At 59.4% G+C, this 14757-nt stretch overlaps 2 protein-coding genes across 6 annotated transcripts; both read right to left on the bottom strand.

Annotated features, from left to right (window-relative positions):
- On the bottom strand, positions 1-930 carry ADM5 (adrenomedullin 5 (putative)). Its single transcript, NM_001099939.1, is given in 2 exon segments — positions 1-416; positions 640-930. Coding segments are annotated over 2 exon segments (324 nt in total). The 5' UTR covers positions 711-930; the 3' UTR covers positions 1-163.
- On the bottom strand, positions 2128-13694 carry PRMT1 (protein arginine methyltransferase 1). Of its 5 annotated transcripts, none has more exons than XM_003356001.4 (11): positions 13547-13639; positions 11322-11375; positions 10672-10773; positions 9490-9645; positions 9293-9356; positions 6258-6400; positions 5510-5597; positions 5304-5419; positions 4296-4446; positions 3577-3698; positions 2128-2428 (listed from the first exon to the last, which is right to left on the bottom strand). In XM_003356001.4, the coding sequence occupies exons 1-11, from the start codon at positions 13580-13582 to the stop codon at positions 2345-2347; spliced, it is 1116 nt and encodes a 371-aa protein (XP_003356049.1). In that variant the 5' UTR covers positions 13583-13639; the 3' UTR covers positions 2128-2344. The 5 variants fall into 5 exon arrangements, 4 of the variants coding, with proteins under 4 accessions (XP_003356049.1, XP_020950415.1, XP_020950414.1 ...); XM_021094756.1 differs by having other exon boundaries at positions 11016-11375; positions 13547-13592; XM_021094755.1 differs by lacking the exon at positions 13547-13639 and adding an exon at positions 12285-12640.

Below are 14757 nucleotides of genomic sequence, written 5' to 3'. Positions count from 1 at the left end.
CGTTAACATTTTTTGTCCAGCCTGGGTCCGGTGTGCACGTGGGTCCAGCCCAATTGCAGTCTGGGGAGGTGGATGGAGTTAGGGCAAAAGAAACTTGAGGTCACAGCCTCAATACACAGATGGGTAAACTGAGGCCAGGGAAGGCGTAGAGATGTGCCCAATGTCACCCAGCAAGTTGCGCTCTGCGCAGGCTGGGGTCCTGGAGACGCCGCAGGAGTCTGGCCTCCCGCCGCCGCCGCCGCCGCCGCCGCCGCCCGTAGCTGTAGGGGTCCTGAGGCTTGCGGCCAGCCTTCCCTGAGAGCTCCTTGGTGGAGGCAGAACGGAGCCAGTATATGATCTCTGGCAGGCGGTGCGTCTGGCAAGTGCCCAGGGAACACAGGCGCCCGCTCTTTAGGGAAACCTGGTGCCGGGTCAGCCTGGGGATGGAGCGTGGGAGAAGGGCCGATTCAAACAATGCACTCGAGAAATGCGGCCCGATGGGGAGACCCAGAAGTCCGAAACTGGCGGGCCGCGTCTGCAGATCATCTTCCCACCCCACCCATCCTCCCGAGGCACCGACGCGGAAAGCCGCCTAGAGAGGGCGCATGCCTTTCGCGGTCTTTTTCCCACCCAGTCCCCGCAGCCACCAGCGTTTCTCACCTGCCCGCGGAGTCTGGGTCCCCCAGGATGGAGGAAGCAAAGAGCCACAGCAAGAGGATATGGGCGGTCATCGTAAGGGGCTGGGGGGGGGGAACCCCTCGAGTCGAGCGGCTCCTCCGGGGTCCGGCCCCGCCCAACTCCCCGGGTCTGGAGAATCCCCCGAGCGCCTGCTTTAGCGCGAGGACTCAGGGCGTCCCCACTTCTCAGGAGGAAAAAACTGAGGCCGAAAGAGCCACACCACGCCAGAAGGGAAGGATTTAGGAGCCAGACGCCCACCTTCCGCACCGTGGGTACGGAGCCCTCACGGGTGTGCGGGTCCCGCCGCGATGCGGCCTATGCCCCTGGGAGGCCTCGGGAGACGCGACCCCTTTAAGGCGCAGGAAGGAGGGGCGGGGCGGCCGACACCTGCAAGCGGCCACCGACGCAGCTGCGAGGCTTCCAGGAAGGGGTGGAGGCAGGGCAGCACCTCACCCTCTCATCTGCTGGGGACCTGAGTAGCCCAGAAGCTGGAGAGACCGCAGTCTTAGGGGACAGACGATCGTTCTCGGGGGGAGGGGGGGGGGGGCTGGGCAACGTGGGACATTGGCAATTGGGACAGATGGCAAAGGGAGGCCCCAAGGTTGCAGAGGAAGTGTGGGCTCTGGCATGGTCACCATCCTGGGAGAGGGATGGGTGGAGCTGAGCATGAGGGGCAGGCGGCCTTGACACCCCAACCAGGGCCACGGACAGTGTGTCTGGGGAGTGTGTCTTGAGTGATCCAGGTCCTGAAGCTGGGGGACCAGTGACTCTGGACAAGGCCCGGAGAAAGGAAGGGCAGGCAGGGGCATTGCCATGGCCTTGGCAGAGACTGAATAGAAAGCCCCCCAGGAAGCTGTGGGAAGGTGGTTATGGGGCCTTAGTGTCCACCTCTAAAGTGGGCCAGAAGGTGGGAAAACCCCCCTCTGCTGAGATCCCCCCACCCCCACAACAAAGCATTCTATCCCCCCTACGAGCACACCCCACCAAAGGACTCAGTTTCCCCAGCCCAAGAGGCAAGGGCAGTCGTCGCTGCCAGTCAGCTCTGACTTGGCCTTGGAGGGTCCTGGACAGGAAAAAACAGCCAGAGCGGAACAATGTGTGGGGGGAAGGCTGCAGAGGGCCTTCTGGGAAACTTAAGGGCCCAGCTGTGCTGGGAACCCACACCCCCACCCTCCCCCATCCCCGCAGGGCAGCTGGGAGCAGGAACCCTGCTCAGTGGGGACAAGAGGAACAGGCCACCAGAGGCATGGCAGAGAAGAATGGGGGGCAGACCTTTCGAGCTGGTGGGGAAGGTCCTGGGACAAACCCTTGAAAGAGTGGAGGACCCCGAGAGAGACCCAGAGACCCAGAAGGGGTGCGAGAGCCCCGCAGCCACCAGCTGGCGCTGTCCGCATGCTCTGGTTAGGGCTGGCATCTCAGCACCTGTGGATTGGGACCCTGACCCCACTGTGCCCCCAGGAAGCTGAGCCGTCCCAGCTGAGGATTTATTGGCGTAAATGCAACCATATAAAAACATAAGTTATGAAAAACACAGTCACGATGTGCCCCCCGCCCCTGGCCCCTAAAACCCCCTTCTGTGGGAGGGAGGGTGGGAGAGGAAGGGGGAGCCCCGAAACCGCCTAAGAATGCCGCAGCCCCTGGGCCCTCGCAGGGCCGGCCCGGCCAGGGTGGGAAAAGCCGGCGCCACCTAGCGCATCCGGTAGTCGGTGGAGCAGGACAGCTCGCACAGCTGGCCTTTGAAGTCCAGGTCAATGGTGAAGTCCAGGTCACGCTGTGGGGAGAGCGTGGGCATGAGGCAGAGACAGAGGCCCCTGGGGAACAGAAGCCACAGGCCGTCCCCAGAGACCCCACATTGCTGGGCCCAGGCCCAGCCTCTGCCTCGAACCCTGCCTGCCTCCCAACAAGACGCTCACATGACAGCCTCAAACCCACTGGGAACCCAGCCAACACCCGCCCCCAGCAGGGGCAGAGGTCCGCTGCTGTCTCAGGCATCATCAGATTTCCCCCATCAGCAAAACAGGTATTTCTTCCTTCCTTTATGAGAAGCAAATCTCTCTCCAGCACTTTCTCCTCTCAAAACACTCCATGGTCCCACCCCACCATCCCCACTTCCTCTCCTCCACAGCTTCCTGGGCACCAACCCTCCCGGAGCCATGGCCCCCAGCACTCCCTGGCTGGGACAGTCACGGGGACCTCAGTGACTTCTGCCCCGGGCCATCACTGCCTTTCAGCCCTGGATCCCGCCTTCCTCCTCCCTCTCTGGGTCTCTCGTTAGTTGTGGTTTTTTCAACCTGTGCAACAACTGACATCTCGGGCTGGACCACTCTTGTGTCTAGGGAGATTCTTACTATCCTGCGCACCCCAGATGCTCAGCAGCTGTCACCCCCTGACCTCTACCCGCTGGATACCAGCAGGGCCTCTTAATGTCTCTAGACGCTGACCTGTCCTGGGGGGGGATTATCCATGGTTGAGAATCGCTGCTTAAATCGGCTCTTACCTCCCAGACTTAAAAAGCAGGGGCCACCTTGGGGGCATCACGCCCCGCCCCAACCTGATTGACACTTCAGCGCAGGCCACGCCCCCGGCCCTGGACTCGAGACCTTTCCCCTCCCCCGCCCGCGGGCGGGGCTGCGGCTCCTGACTTTGGCAGAGGCCCGCGTCTCAGAGGCGGGCAGCTCCGTCCAGCCCGGTGCTCAGGGGCATGAACAGCCCTCCTCGCCTTCCTCATCCCCATGCCTACGTGAGGCTCTCCCGCCAGCTCTGGCCCCGCGCCCGCCTTCCGGCTCCAACACCCGCTGGCCCCCTTCCCAGCTACGCAGAAGTGTCTAGAATAGCAGAGGGCAGCCAAGTCCGCCGTTGGGCTTGGGGTAAGGGGTGCTGGGGGCCCCCCCAGCCCTTCCCCCTCCTCGCGAGCCTCACGTTGTTCTTGGCGTTGGGCCGCATGCCGATCGTGCCAAAGATCTCCTCGCCCGTCTTCACCGTCAGGTAGTCCTCCATGTAAAACACCGTCTGCTTCCAGTGCGTGTACGGGGACTCGGGGCCTGGGGGGCAGGCGGGTCAGCCGGGCACCCCCCCGACCCGGCCCCCAGCCCCCACCCCACCCCCTGTGCCTGCGGACGGAGCCGGGACCACAGTCTCTTCACCCTCGGCAAGCCTGGGGAGAGGGGCCGTTTCCTGGGCAGGTAATCTGGGGCCTCGGGGTCCCCCTGGCCGCTCTTTTTCTTCTCTTTGCCTTTTTTTTTGAATGGCCGCACCCGTGGATATGGAAGCTCCCAGGCTACAGCTGCCAGCAGACACCACAGCCACAGCAGCAATGTGGGATCCTTAACCCATGGAGGGGAGCCAGGGGTCGAACCTGCCTCCTCAACGACACTAGCTGGGTTCATAACCGCTGAGCCCAATGGGAACTCCTTTTTCATTTGTTAAATGGCCACACCCACAGCATATGGACGTTCCTGGGCCAGGGATTAAATCTGAGCCACGGTTGCTGTCACACTGGATCCTCCTAACCCACTGCACCAAGCTGGGGGTTGACCACGCGCCTCTGCAGCGACTCGAGCTGCTGCAGTCAGATCCTTCCCTCCCTTGCCACAGTGGGACCTGCCCCACCACCCCGCAGCGCCCGGGCCCCGCCTCACTGGTGGAGAAGCCGGTCCTCTTGTGGCAGCGGGTGAACTCGATGTTGAAGTAGGCCACCAGCGCGTGCACGTAGTCGTTCCGCTTCACTTGCAGGCAGAAGGGGGACGTGAAGGTCAGGTCCTCCACTTTGACTGTGTAGATGTCAACCTCCTGTGGGATGAGCCTCGTGAGCCCCAGTCCCGCAGCTCCAGCCCAGGGGCCTGCCGAAAGACCTGGGGGGCCCTGTTGGGTCCCCTGCTCCCCTCTCCCCCAACCCCCTGATCTGACCCTCCGACTTCCTGGAGCCACGCTGCTCCCTGGAGAGCTGTCTGCTGACACAGCTCCACTGCCCCAGCCACCATCCCCTCTCCCCGGCAGCGGCATCTTAGCAGGGTTCCCTGCCACTCCCCCCACACGGACCCCTGATTCCAGTGTGACAATTTAAAAACAGCAGCAACCAGATCCACGTCAAAGCCCTAGTTACAACTCTTGACTGCGCCCCAGTACACTCGGCACCGAACCAGGTCACAGAGGCTCTCCTGGTCAGGGCATCTGCCACCACCCCTGCTTCCCTCTGCAAACTCCCTCCTCCTCCACCCAGTTCTGCCTGCCTCATGCATCCCTGCAAGATGTGATGCTGGGGTGGGGGGACCTCAAAAAAGGATAGCTGCCAGTATTCTTTATCAGGGACCCAAGTGTGTATAAACTTGCTGGTGGCCCTGGGCTTCCTGCATTTGGTGGCCCTGCCTGGGGTCTCTGCTGCCTGCCTGGGGGAGGGGGGGTGCCCAGGGGGGCAGGGCTAGCCCCTCTCACCACCCCATTCTGGAACCCAAGGGCCATGCCTGGCTCACAAAGGTTTTTAAATGAAGTGGCTTCTCCAAGTGTCTAGTGCCATCTGCAGTGGACACAACAGGCTCCTGAGGCCTCAGGCAAGCAAGCACTCTGGGCCCTGATGTCCCCATCCACGGGCCAGGTTCCGACCCTTCAGGACACTCGGCCACCACCAGCCACCCCCCCCGACCCCGCACCTTTATGAGGCAGGCGTTGGTAACCAGCTGCTTGGGGTCCACCACATCCACCAGGGGCTCCTTGATGGCCACGTCTTTGATGCAGGACATGTCAAAGCCGTACACGTTCTCCCACCCTGGGGAGGAGGCCAGGAGGAAGGGTGAGCCCTGGGGGTGCGGGGCCTGAGCCCGCCCCATCCCGCCAGCTCTGCGGGCCCCGAGCTCACAGTGGATCTTGTAGTCTTTGTACTGCCGGTCTTCGATGGCCGTCACGTACAGCGTGGCTCGGTCTGGGAAGATGAGGCCGTCGGGCGCCTGCGGAGGAGCCGGGAAGGGACCGGTGACAGGGGCTCGGAGACGCTGCCCCTGAACCCTGCCTGCCTGATCCCTTTATCCAGGCCCCCTGCCCCGCCCTGGACTCCCGAGGCGGCGGCCCCTCACTGGTTCCCAGCCATTCACCAACTCCCGGGAGGGCTGCCTGATGGCTCCCAAGAGCATCTAAGTCAGACCCCGTACTCCAGAGGTCCTGAGGGCTCCCCAGAAGCTTCCCTGGCTCCCTGGAGGAGGAAAGCAGGGCCTCCCAGGTGTGGAGGCCCCTCCCACTCCTCCAACGTCTCCTCCCAATGCTCCCCCAGAGCCTCACTGCTCCCCCAGAGCCTCACCGCGCTGCAGCTTCCCCGTTGCTCAAGCCGCAGCCAGCGCACTGCCACCCCAGGGCCGGTGCCCTGGCAGACATCCCCTGTCCAGTGCACTCTCCTCCTCAGATCCTAGGGAGCGCCTTCCTATCCTCCCTTCACACCTGGCACCTCCCCTGGGACCACAGGCACTCCCCCCACCCCTCTTCCTGGCCCTAACCTCCTGCTGGCACGGTACCACCCCGCCGCCCCAGGGCCCGGCTCCTCTGCGCCATCGCCCCCCGCCTCCCGGGGCTGCGGGCCCGGGGCTCCCACCCGCCCGGCTGGCCGGGGGCCTCACCAGCCACTTGTCGCGGGCGTAGAGCACGGTGTTGAGCATGGACTCGTAGAAGAGGCAGTAGCCCATCCACTCGCTGATGACGATGTCCACCTTGTCCACCGGCAGCTCCACCTCCTCCACCTTTCCCTTGATGATGGTCACCACTGCGGGCCACACAGCGCTCGTGCCGCCGCCCCGAGGAGCCCCGGCGCGGGGGGGGGGGGGTCCCCCGCCCCGGGGGACAGGGCCTGGAGTCCCCCCTCAGGGGCTGCCCTTGGTTTCTCAAGGAAGGGGGCTGGGGGCTGGACTGGGGGCAGCCGTCATCGGGCTCTGCGAGCTGAAGCCACACCCCAGCCACTTGGTTCTAAAATTGGTTCCGCACGAGGGCTCTTTCGGGGGCGGCAGCAGAGACTGTGTGTGGATCAGGGATTAGGTGATGGAAGGTTTTGCCATTCATAGCCATGGTCGCGTGTTTTTGCAGGTTTTTGTTTTGTCTTTTTGCCCTTTCTTGGGCCACTCCTGCAGCACATGGAGGTTCCCAGGCTAGGGGTTGAATTGGAGCTGTAGCCATCGGCCTACACCACAGCCACAGCAATGTGGGATCCGAGCCGCGTCTGTGACCTACACCACAGCTCAAGGCAATGCTGGACCCTTAACCCACTGAGCAAGGCCAGGGATGGAACCTGTAACCTCATGGTTCCTAGTCAGATTCATTAACCACTGAGCCACGACGGGAACTCCGTGTTTTTGTAGTTTTAAAAACATTGCCGAAGTATAGTGGGTTTATAGTGTCGTATTAATTTCTGGGGTACAGCAAAGGGATTTAGTTATACACATACATAGTCCTGTTCTTTTCCAGGTCCCCTCTCCTTATGGTTTCTCACAGGATATCACACACGGCTCTCTGCAGGACCTTGCTGTTTATCCAGCCTGTATATAATCGTTTGGTCATGTTGTTTATTTATTTATTTGGCTGCACCAGAGGTATGAGGAAGTTCCCGGGCCAGGCATCAAACCTGAGCCACAGCAGTTGCCAATCCTGGATCCTTAACCCCCTGTGCCAGCAGGGAACTCCAACGTCATGGTTTTCAAATGGCCTTAGAGGTACAAACAGCAGGTATTATTACAAAGTTGGAACCTGCTTCAAATGGAGGTATTTAAAACTAATGTGATGGGTCCTTGAGGCTTTCTTACACCAGCCTCTTGGGAAAAAAAAAAAGTCCCTTCAGTTTCTAGAATGCCAAGAGACTTCGTGTCTGGAAAACCCACCATCTTCCCAACCTTTTCACATTACTCTTTCTGGCCACACCCATACCATGGGGCCAGGGATTGAACCTGCACTATAGCAGTGACCCAAGCCACTACAGTGGCAATGCCAGATCCTTAACCTGCTGAGCCACCAGGGAACTCCTTCCTCATTTTTTTTTTTCCTTCTTATGACCCCACCTACAGCATATGGAAGCTCCCAGGCTAGGGGTTGAGTTAGAGCTACAGCTGCCAGCCAAGGCCACGACCACAGCAACACCAGATCTGAGCCACATCTGTGACCTATGCCGCAGCTTTTGGCAAAGCTAGATCCTTAACCTGTTAAGCAAGGACAAGGATTGAACCTGCATCCTCAGACACTATGTCAGGTTCTTAACCCGCTGAGCTACAAGGGGAATCCCTCCTTCCTCATTTTTGACCCATGCAATCCTACTCTCAAAAAGTGACCTCACAGCTATACCAGTTCGTCTATCAGATGGCAATGACAGTACATGCGGAGGGATGAAAGTCTCAGAAGCAGCTTAAATGCTCATCACTAGGAATCTGGTTAGGAAAGCTGCTGTAGGGAGCTCCCCCTGTGGCACAGTGGATTAAGGATCTGACTGTAGCGGTTCTGGTCCCTGCAGAAGTGCAGGTTCGATCCCTGGCCTTGCTCAGCGGGTTAAGGACCCAGCGTAGCTGTGAGCTGTGATGTAGGCTGCAGACACAGCTTGGATCTGGCATTGCTGTGGCTGTGGCGTAGGCCGGCAGCTGTAGCTCGGACTGGACCCCTAGCCTGGAAACCTCCATACACCATGGGTGTGGCCCTAAAAAGAGGGGGAAAAAAAAAAAAAGAAAAAAAAAAGACAACCAACTGCTCAGCACAGGCAACTAAACTCCATGTTTTCTAATAACCTATAAGGAAAATAACTCTGACGAAGGTGTATACATCTATTTTTGCTGTTGGAGTTCCTGCTGTGGCGCAACAGGATCAGTGGTGTCTGGAGCACCAGGACACAGGTTCGATCCTCGCTGGGCACAGTGGGTTAGGGATCTAGTGTGGGGCAGCCAACAAAAGACAAAAGAAAAACATCCAACTTCGCTGTCTACCTAAAACTAACACGACACTGTAAATCAACTATACTTCAGCAAAAATAAAATAAAAAAAAAAAAGGGCAAAAAAACTTGAGTTTATCTGTGTCAAAAATACACACCTGATAAAAAATAAAAAATTATGCAGTGAATGTAGAAACACAAGTCCACCTGCTCATAGAGGCAGACGGCTCTGGAAGGACGTGTTGGCGGAAGCCCGAGAAGGACAACTGCGAGGCAGACGGGAAGCTTCTCACCCCGGGCCCTCAGGGGTCAACCAAGGAATTCTACCACTCAGTGAAAAAACTACAGACTGTTTTTCTTTTAAAAGAAATTATTACTAAATTTTTTTGGCCTGCAACGTGCAGCAACTTGATGTTGGACCTCAGCTCCCAGACCAGGGATCCAACCTGGGCCACGGCAGTGAAAGCACCAAATCCTAATCCCTGGACCACCAGGTAACTCCCTAAAGATTGCTTCTTGCTCTGCCTTTAAAAAAAAAAAAAAAAAAAAAACCACCAAAAATCGAGGCACTAAGCTGGCGACTTTGACAGCTCATTTCTGAGTAGGCAGAATTCTCGGGCTGTCCGCGGCCCAGAGCCCATGGGGGAGGAAGGCAGGAATTCAAGTTCAGTGGCCCCTGTCGCCTTGCCAAGGACCCCAGGGAAGCGGGGATGGTCCACTCCCTCCCCCCACGCCCGTTCTCTTGCTGGGCTCACCGTGGTCTAACTTGTTGGCTTTGACGATCTTCACCGCATAATCAGAGATACTGGAACACTCGATCTGGGGGCCCAGGAAGAAGGGAGGGTGAGAGACCCCCCCAGTGCCACCCTCAGCCCCCACCCCCTCCCAATCCCTGAGCTCCACAAGGTCCCCTTGGCGTCCCTGGGCCCGCCCAGCCACCCAGGACACTCACCCCGATGACCTTGCGGGCACCGGCCTTGGCAGCGAACATGCAGAGGATCCCTGTGCCCGAGCCCACGTCCAGCACCACCTTGTCCTTGAAAAGGTGCCGGTTGTGAAACATGGAGTTTCGGTAGGTGAGGGTGCGCACCTCATCTTTCAGCATTTCCTGGGAAGGGGGGAGCACAAAGACACCTTGAGGGAGCCTGCATCCCCAGCTGGAAAACAGGGTGCCCCGGCCTCCAACACGCGCACCGTTTGAAGCACTGGAGCTTGGCTCTCGCACTTGCTTCCTCGACTCCCTTGAACAAGTCACTTCCCTTCCACGTGCTTCCATCTCCCTATTTGTAAAATCAGACTGGATGGACTGAACTCCCACCTTTTTTTTTTTTTTTTTTTGCTTTTTAGGGCCGTACCCGAGGCACACAGAGGTTCCCAGGCTAGGGGTCGAATGAGTGCTACAGCTGCCAATCTATGCCACAGCCACGGGGGATCGGAGCTGCGTCTGCGACCTACACCACAGCTCACAACGACGCCGGATTCCCGACCCAATGATCGAGGCCAGGGATCGAACCCGCATCCTCATGTATACTAGTCACATTCATTTCCACTGCACCACGATGGGAACTCCTGAACTCCCATCTTTACAGATGGACCACTGCCCTGAGTCCCTGCTGTCCTTGGCTTTAAAAAGTCCTCAGTAACTTAATGCCACTGAGCTGTATACGTGAAAATGGCAAACTGTTATGCACTTTTTTTTAATCACAATAAGAAAAGAAAAACACATCCCGGTCCTAGGTGATTTCTGGGACCTCAGCCTCCACCGCAGGCAAAAAAACGTCTAGAGGCAGCCCGCACTCTGAGTCCGAGGAGCTGGCGGACAGTCCCACCACCGGCCACTAGGGGGCGGCAGAGACCAGCAGGCCCCGACCTCGGGCTGAAGTCCCCAGCGCACATGCGCACTCCCACCCGCGCCCCTGAGCTGGCCCGGCTGGCGCAGTGCCAGCCTCGCCTCAGTCTCCAAGGCAACAGCTGGGAGCGTCGACCCCCAGGGTGTGAGTAGCCAGCGGAGGGACTGCCCGCTCCCTTCCCCGGCAGCACGCATGCCTTAGAAATTAAGTCCCCCCCCCCCCACCAAACACGAACCCCGTGAAGATTCAGGGGCCCTAGGAGCGGTCAGTCAGTCTGGACTCACCTCGTGGATGCCGAAGTGAGCGTAGGAATCAAAGTAGTAATCTTTGGACGTCATGTCCTCGGCGTTGGGCTTCTCGCTGCTTTCTGCCTGGCCACAGGACACCTGGCAGGGGACGGATGGGAGCAGAGGTCAAATCTGAGGGCTCCCCACAGACTCGAACCTCCAGGTCCCTACTTCTCCCTGGAGGAGAGAACCACCCCCAGACGGTCCCACGGCAAGCCTACAGACCCCGCTCGCCACCGTGCCTCTCCCAGGAACCCCCAAACCGAACAAGCCCTTTTGCCTTTCCAGGACCCCCCAGAGCACCATCCAGTAGAGTCCCCCAATACCTCAGCCAGGCCTACCATCTCTCCAGTCTCTCTGCCCCCGTCTCTAGCTCAGCCCACAGCAGGGGAGGGGAGGGAAGGCAGAACCCGGGCAGACACCGGTAAGGACAGAGGAGGGCTGGAAATGGAGTTAAGGAAGTAGCCGCAGTGTTCGGGGGAGGCCAGATGGGGGCCACAAACCTGGAGGGAGTTTGGGCTAAGTGTTTCGGGGGCACAGGGTAAACTGGTTTGAAGCAAGAGGGCTCAGAGTTGGGCCAGTAGGAAGGGCCTGATGTGTGATGAGGTATGTTTATGTGGGGAAGGGGCTCACGAAAGGATATTTACTTCTTCAAGAGGCGGCTGGAGGCTCATCCCATTAGCCAAGGTGGCTACAAAATTCTAGGAGAGAGTAACAGGGAGAAAGGATTAGCTACTGGGAGAGACTAGGGGAGGGCCAGGCCAGGGGACCCGGGCTCTTGGAGAAGGGGGTGTTTCCTACAATTTGGCTTTGCTTTGTGGGGAGTGTGGGAGAGGGAGTGAGCAAAGAGGGAACACTGTTCTTGAAAGGGGTGGGAGAGACAGAGGAAGAGAGGAGGGGGTTCTGTCCCTGCTGAGGCTGGAGAGATGGTGGCCTGCCCCCACGCAGCCCCTCTCGGTCGGGCAAGGCACCTGACCGTGCGCACCTCCCCCATCCAGGCCAGAGGAACTGGCACCCACTGGGCACACAGGCACTGCCAGCTGTCACTCCCCCTCATCATCTAATCCCCCCAGATTAGGTGACACTTCCTGACACACACCCGCATCCTGGGTGCCCTAAGTAGCTGGGGGAGGGGGGCTGGCAGGGTGTACCCACTGGGCATCTGCCACCACTGCAAACCAGTCTCTTGTCTGAGAGGATTCCAGAAAGGAGGTGTGGCACAAGGCACCCCCTCGAGAGCTGGCAGCCCGGCCCCTGGCTGCTGCCTTGGACTCAGCCAAGTCCCAAACAAAGCCAGTTAGAGCCAGTCGCCCTGATTATTACCCTCTGCCGGGGGAGGCCAGACCCAGGACCCTCAGCCCATCTGCCCACATTCAAACAACCGCCGCGGCAGGCCCTGAAACTCCCCAGGTGCGGGGCCAAGTCCTGGGGCAACCTCTGGGGAAGCGCTTTCCTCCACCCACACGGGCCCTGGCCCAGGAGAGAGCCGAGGGGGGCAGGAGTCATTGGAGTGACCCCTGGGAGCTCCCCTCCATTCCAGAGAGGGCTACAAGGTACCGGGCCAGAGTACAGAGGCCCCGCCGGATCGCATCTCTTCCAGATGTACCCACCCGTCAGGCTCCGAGAAGCGTGAAACCACAGACAGAAGCCCCCTGGGCTCCAAGCCCCACCTCCATTCTCCCAAACCCGTGAACACGCGGAAAAAGGAGGGCGGCCTGTGCGGGGATTTCCCGCTGGGTCCTACTTCTCAGCACCGACACCTCCGCCAGGCAGGCCCCCGGAGGGCCTGAAACTCAGCACCGGAACCAGCCTCACACGCCTGCACGAGAACCAAACCTCACGGAACACCGTTTAAGGCATCCACGCTCCGGACCCTCACACAGGGCTTCAGGAAGGGGGAGGTTTCACTCCCACCCTCACAAATGCCCTGGGGAGAGAAACGGAGCAACGTTCGCGGCCTCTAGTCCCTCAGATCCCCTTCCCAAGACAGACTCTCTCTCCCCTCGCCTGGAAGGCTCCAGCGGGGAGGTGGGCTTTGGGACACGCCCCATGAAAAAGAGGTCCCTCCCACACAGCAGAAATGGCCACAAGGGGGTGCACGACGCCTTTTCGGGAAGGACCTCCTTCTGCTAGATGCCCCCCCCCAACCAGAGGGAGGTCACAGGGGCATGCTCCACCCCCCCCCGCCAGCTCCCCAAGCCCCGGGCGGGGGAGAATCCATCGACAGGAAACTGGGGTGGGAGGGGGGCCCAGAGGGAACCAATTCGTCTTCCTCCAATCCCAATTCAAGAATGCACGAAACCTGGACCGATGCCTAAGCAGATGCCCCGCTCCCACAAAGGGTTTGTTCAGGGTCAAGATACATCGGCCCTCCCAAGAGACTCTTTACTTGGCGGAGCCCCTAAGTCAGTCCCACCCCGAGATGCTTGTCACGATCCCCGGGGAGGAGGGCAGGGGGCCTCAGAGGGAGGGTCGGAGCCTCCTCCCCGCCCCCCCTCAGGGCGCCCCTCCCCCGACCGGGGGCGGGGCCTTTGTCCCGCACGTGGAGGCCGCCCGGCCGGCGGGCACGGCACACCCCCTCCCCACCCACCGCGCTGCGGCCACGTGGGGACCAGGCCGGAAGCGCCCCCAGCCCTTCTCATCGTGGGAGGGGGCACGAGACCCTCGATTCTAGGGGGTGCCACAGGCGCTCGAAAGCTAGGGAACCCGCACCTCAAACGGCATCCCGGATCCGGAGCATGCGGCGCCCCCTCCGTACGACTAAAGGATTTCAACCCCAATCCGGCGACTCAGAGCCCCTTCCCCACGACGGAGGCATAAAACGCTGACCCTCAAACTGCCCCCCGCCCCCGACGGCGCTCCAGGCGCTCACCTCCATGATGCAGTTCGCGGCCTCGGCTGCCGCCATCTTCACCCGCACCTACTCCTCCTCCGGCCGCCGAGACCCCCCCCTTCTCCGCACTCCCCCGGGACCGCCTTATACCGGAGGGTCCACGGCCCGCCCACCGCGACCCCGCCAGGAGATCTCATTGGTAACGGAGGTGACCCGTCTGGGAATACCGCTTTGCAATTGGGCTAAAAAGACGCCCATCAAAATTGAGGAGACCGCCCAGTCTGGCGTCCAGAACCCCGCCCCTTTAGGTCGACCGGGATGGGAGGGACTGCCTGTCTATCGCAAGAAGTGCGACAGGTGATTGGGCAAAGTCAACAGGGAGTTCCCGCCCCTTTCCCCTCAGCACCGCCTTCAAGCTTCCCGGCGGACCCCGCGCCAAGCGGACATCTTGAAACAGAGCAGTCTATCACAAAAATGACCCGCCTCTTGATGGCTGCTATTGGTTTATCAGCTGTTGTGACGTCACGAAGCTTTTGGCCGGCCTCAAGGAGAACGTGACGATTGGCCCACGAAAAAGGAAGGCAGGGCTTTAGGCTCCAGCGATTGGCTCAATAGAACTGTCAGTCATCGCCCTTTTGATGGCTTCTCCCAGCCGGAGGGGCGGGCACTCAGGAGGAACGAAGGAGCTTGTGCCCATTTTCCTGAAGGAAAACTGACCCAACGAGAGGCCCAAAGAGAGGGAGTTCATGTCTGGGGTCCCGAAACAAATCAGGAATGGGGCTCGGGCGTCAAGGTATTTAACCCCTGGCCCGCTACTTAATTGTTCCATGTTTTTTAAACCCAGTGACCCCACTCAAGCCACTTTGCTTTTTGCCAAGTCCACCCCTGCAGGTAACACACGCCCCCTTTTTCTGTCCAACTCCTTTGTCAGTCAGGGCGCCCTTTAGCTGCCACCTCCTCCAGGGAGCCTTCCTAAACCTGCAGGAAAATTACGTACTGAATGAAGATGAGTGCCACTGGCAGAATATATGCATCACCCCAGAAAGTTCTTTCATGACCTTTTCTATTCAACATCTCCCCACCCAACCCCAGAAACCATCACTTTCTGTGTTGTCACCGTCACGCATCTTTTCCATGTCTAAAATTTCGTAAAAATGATAAAAACATTTTTGTAAAAATGTAATTACAGTATGTACACAAGTGTTTGTCTTCTTTTACTGAGCATAATGCTGTTGAGAATCATTCATGTC

The sequence above is a fragment of the Sus scrofa genome, chromosome 6, assembly GCF_000003025.6.
Source record: "Sus scrofa isolate TJ Tabasco breed Duroc chromosome 6, Sscrofa11.1, whole genome shotgun sequence".
Lineage (NCBI taxonomy): Eukaryota > Metazoa > Chordata > Mammalia > Artiodactyla > Suidae > Sus > Sus scrofa.
The sequence above is the reverse complement of the archived record's forward strand: the minus strand, read 5'-3'. Positions and strand labels throughout refer to the sequence as shown.